The sequence below is a fragment of the Carlito syrichta genome, unplaced genomic scaffold, assembly GCF_000164805.1.
Source record: "Carlito syrichta isolate Samal-C Ts95f unplaced genomic scaffold, Tarsius_syrichta-2.0.1 Scaffold309173, whole genome shotgun sequence".
NCBI lineage: Eukaryota > Metazoa > Chordata > Mammalia > Primates > Tarsiidae > Carlito > Carlito syrichta.
In genome coordinates this window covers 345563-349788 of record NW_007253269.1, presented here as the reverse complement: position 1 = coordinate 349788, position 4226 = coordinate 345563, and the positions used below count along the sequence as shown (strand labels likewise).

At 47.4% G+C, this 4226-nt stretch overlaps 1 protein-coding gene across 2 annotated transcripts; it reads left to right on the top strand.

Moving 5' to 3' along the window:
• The first annotated feature begins 1368 nt into the window (after positions 1–1368).
• PPIA (peptidylprolyl isomerase A) lies at positions 1369–3201 on the top strand. Of its 2 annotated transcripts, XM_021717021.1 has the most exons (3): positions 1369–2041; positions 2266–2438; positions 2862–3201. In XM_021717021.1, the coding sequence occupies exons 1-3, from the start codon at positions 2033–2035 to the stop codon at positions 2992–2994; spliced, it is 315 nt and encodes a 104-aa protein (XP_021572696.1). In that variant the 5' UTR covers positions 1369–2032; the 3' UTR covers positions 2995–3201. The 2 variants fall into 2 exon arrangements, with proteins under 2 accessions (XP_021572696.1, XP_008065060.1); XM_008066869.2 differs by having other exon boundaries at positions 1993–2438.
• The last annotated feature ends 1025 nt before the right edge of the window (positions 3202–4226 follow it).

The window sequence follows — 4226 nt, the reverse complement described above, 5'->3', positions numbered from 1 at the left end:
CGGCCGCGCTCCTGCCCGCGCCCTGCCAGCCGTTGGGCCCCGCCCTAGCTCGGCCTGGCGCTGCAGATCGGAGTCGGAAGCGCGCTGGCGAGCGGCTCTCCCCTCCTTCCTGGGAAGCTCCGTCTCGAGAGCCGCAGGCCGCTCTGGGGTGCGTCTGGCCCCGAGCCAGGGAGCTGTTGCCTGAGGGCCCGAAGGACCGAGGCGCGGTGCGCGCCCGTCCGTGTTGGTCTTCTGGGGGGCCGTGTTAAAAACACGGGCTCTGTTACGGGAACGTGGTTGATGGTGACCGGAGGCTTCTCCGGCTGGCTAAGATGGGGACGTTTACTGAGAGTAGCCCCAAATAGCCCTGCGGGCCCCCCACCCCCAAGCGGAAATGTGAACACGGGCCCGGTCTTGCTGGTGCCCAAGGACCGCCTTCCACTGCAGTGACGGCGCCGGCGCGGGAGGCGCTCCCGAGCCCCTCCCGACTGTCCCTCTGCCTAACGGGCAGGTCGGGACTGGCCGCGGGGCAGGCCTCTTGTGACCGGTATGGACCGCTAGTGATTGTCCGATTCATGGCCTGGTTTTGAGGGCGTTAAGTGAGCGCTGAAAGGCCAGTTAGTAGTTACAGGAGAATGTGTGCACCTGCCGTGTTTCCTTCACGTGCGATTCTGTCCTGATGAATGTGGGTGGAGAGAGAGAATGTTCGTGTTTTTATTCTCTTCAACCACGTCTCGAAAAGTCGCCCGTGGTTGTTAGGGTTTCAGATCTGGACTCCAAAACTGGGGTTTCCCTTCTGCAGTCTTCATGGAGGGGGGGGTTCCGAGTTGCCCGCCCTGTCCACGGTGCCTTAGGACATAGTAGGCACCTGAACACTCGGGCAGACATAGCATCCTAATCCGTCTACACCCCGCTTTTAATCTGCAGTCAGAGATGATAATTAGCAAAGGCCCTTGTGGAAACTTGGCCGGCGCCTAACGTTGGGCACCCAGGTTAGTCTCAGGTTAGCCAGAGAGCTTGACGGAAATGAGATGGGTGTTCCTGCAGGCCTTGGTGAGCATGGAGGTGCAGCTGCCCGTGGGGACTTAGGGGGAAGCTGTAGTCATCGAAAAGGTAGACGGACTGCAAAGCTCTGGCACACGATAATGTTTCAAAGGCACGTTCTTGTAAGAGAAATGTACGAGAGTGTTCATAGTTGATTTAGTCACATCTCTAGTTAGGAAGATGATAACTTTGAAACAAGCTGTCTTTATCAAAGGGCTTGTGAATGTTTAGCTTTGGTGTTTAAGCTTCATCTCTAGCCACAATGTATGTATTCAGGAAAGGTTCAAAGCAGATGCACTGGAAACCTAGAAGTGACTGCTCATCTAATTCATAAAGGTATGTGTGGAGGTAGTAGCATTTTCATTACCGATGACTAAAACAACAGCTATTACCCCTGATGGTGCAGCAGTGCATCCTATTGCTTAGAATTTTGTCCTTAGGTTTCAGCTGAAATTGTGGAGGGGGGGTGTTCATTTGAGAAGCCGTATATCTGTTGAGAAGTAGGTGTGATGTGCTAGAAGTTGTAAGTTGGTTTTTAGAAGTCTCTCACTATTTAAGTCATTACTGGATCTGCATTTTTGGCATTGCCTTTGGGTCTCATGTTTCTCAGCCCAACCGGATAGGACCTTGAGACTGTCAAGGAGCAGTTCTTATTTGTGATTCCAAGCAATTACTGAAGAAGCATTCTCTCTTAGTGAGAAAATGAATTTATAATTTAGGAGACCCTAAAGACCTCAGCAACAACAAAATATGTAAACAGGTGTTAACTGTCATTTTCTGTTACAGCTGTTTGCAGACAAAGTTCCAAAGACAGCAGGTTGGTTCCATCTTTTCTAAGTTTAACAAAGGTATTTATTGCAGTTGTGTCAACTAGAGTGTCTGTGTGTATATATATATACATATTCTTTATTACTATTTTTTTTTAACAGAAAACTTTCGTGCTCTGAGCACTGGAGAGAAAGGATTTGGTTATAAGGGTTCCTGCTTTCACAGAATTATTCCAGGGTTTATGTGCCAGGTATGAAATAATATATTTTGCTTGGGTTTTGCTCGGGTTGCTCACTTGATAAGGGATTGAGCCAGGATATTTGAGAACACATATATCTGAGCTGTTACTCTTCCATTTTGTTTCCACTTAATCCTTCTACTCAGTTTGAACTTGGTTTTAAAGTTTCAGCCTTGCAGTCTTGGCATGCTTTGTGGTGTATTGCCAAAAATGACAGGTTCTTAATGTGTTCACAGGGTGGTGACTTTACACGCCATAATGGCACTGGCGGCAAGTCCATCTATGGGGAGAAATTTGATGATGAGAACTTCATCTTGAAGCATACAGGTCCCGGCATCTTGTCCATGGCAAATGCTGGACCCAACACAAACGGTTCCCAGTTTTTCATCTGCACTACTAAGACTGAGTGGTAAGGATAGAAAGCAACCAAAATAAAATAATGAGGGAATAAACATTAGTTATTTTTTTTTTCCAACCTTTTCCCTGATATTTTCATTTCTGTGAGGTGATGGGAGAGCATACAAATTTAGCTAATGTGTTACAGAAGACTGTAAGACTGGGCACTTAGCTCAGTGGTTCAGTTAAGAGTGCTACTTTTCTGTGATTGGTGCTTTTTAAGGGGGCCTATTATATGAAATGTACAACCTGTAAAGGCAATTGGAGAATCTGAGGGGTCTCCTTTTTGAGATTGCCTCATAGTAAGTAAACTGGTGTTGCTGTTATCTTTTAGGCAGATGATCCTGTTTGCCTAGTACAGAAGGCTAGTGCACAGTTCATGCAGGCTGCTGTTCATCTGCGGTACTAGTAGTAGTGATTGTTCTTATTTTTCCAGGTTGGATGGCAAGCATGTGGTTTTTGGCAAGGTGAAAGAGGGCATGAATGTTGTACAAGCCATGGAGGGCTTTGGGTCCAAGAATGGCAAGACCAGCAAGAAGATCACCATTGCTGACTGTGGACAACTCTAATAAATTTGACTTGTTTTATCTTAAATTACCAGATCATTCCTTCTGTAGCTCAGGAGAGCACCCCCTCCATCCCGTTTGCTCGCAGTATCCCTATAATCTTTGTGCTCTCGCTACGGTTCTTTGGGTTCCATATTTTCCTTATTCCCTTCCACGTCTAGTTGGATTGCAGAGAAATAAAAACTAAGTAACAATTGTCTGTCCTTGTTTGGGTTAGGGTGTTGACATAGGTCTTACTTTAAGCAAGAACAGATGACCTAATTCTAAGAACATAGGTAAGTTTGCTTTAGTCCACATAGTATTTATATGTATGTATGTATGCATGCATTGAGCTGGAGTCTCACTCTTGCCTAGGCTGGAGATCACAGCTACCACAGACTTGGATCTGCTGGACTCAGGCAATCCTTCCACTTCAGCTTTCCAAGTAGCTTGGGATACAGTATTTGTTGTAGGGGTGCCTTGCCATGTAACCCAAATGGGTTTCAAACTCTTGGGCTCGGGCAGTCTTGCCTTGGCCTCCCAGTGCTGGGATTACAGTCGTGAAGCCAGCACACTGCCAATATTTTGCTTTCCAGACCCCAATGTCTTAGAAAAGCTGAGTGGAACATGGAAGTGTAGTCAAGGGCAGAAAAGAATAAGCTAGCACAGGAAGAGATAACCAGGCTGGACCAGTGTTTTAACAGCAGTGGGCAATGTAACATGCTTTTAGAGGTATCAGATCATCAGTATTTGGTGATAATGAGCTAAGTCTTTAATAGCTTTTTTAGTCACTTTAAAAGTACTGTTGCAAGCTGGGCTTGGTGACTCAGCCTGTAATCCCGCACCTTTGGGAGGCGGAGGTGAGTGGATTGCCTGAGCCCGCGGGTCCGAGACCCGCCTGGGCAACTTGGCAAGGCATCTCTACAATAAATCAAAAAATTTGCTGGGTGTGGTAGCACATGCCTGTGGTTCCAGATACTTGAAGGCTGAGGCAGAAGGATCGGGAGCCCAGCACGTTAAAACTGATGGCCTGGAGCAGCCACTGCACTCCAGTGTGGGCAACAGAGTGACTCCAACTCAAAAAGAACTTGTGGGTACAGTGCTTCAAGCCTGTAATTGCAGCACTTTGGGAGGCCAAGGCGAGAGGATTGCCTGAGTACAGGGGTTCAAGACCAGCCTGGGCAACTTGGTGAGACCGCATCTACAAAAAAGTAGGCATGTGACATTCCTCCTGTATTTCCAGCTACTTGGAAGCC

Excerpts from the sequence above, each read along its gene's own strand:
- PPIA (XM_008066869.2), top strand. The coding sequence starts at position 2,254 with ATGTGTTCACAGGGTGGTGACTTTACACGCCATAATGGCACTGGCGGC. Across the intron at positions 2,439-2,861 it reads TGCACTACTAAGACTGAGTG|GTTGGATGGCAAGCATGTGG; the intron begins GTAAGGATAGAA and ends TTATTTTTCCAG.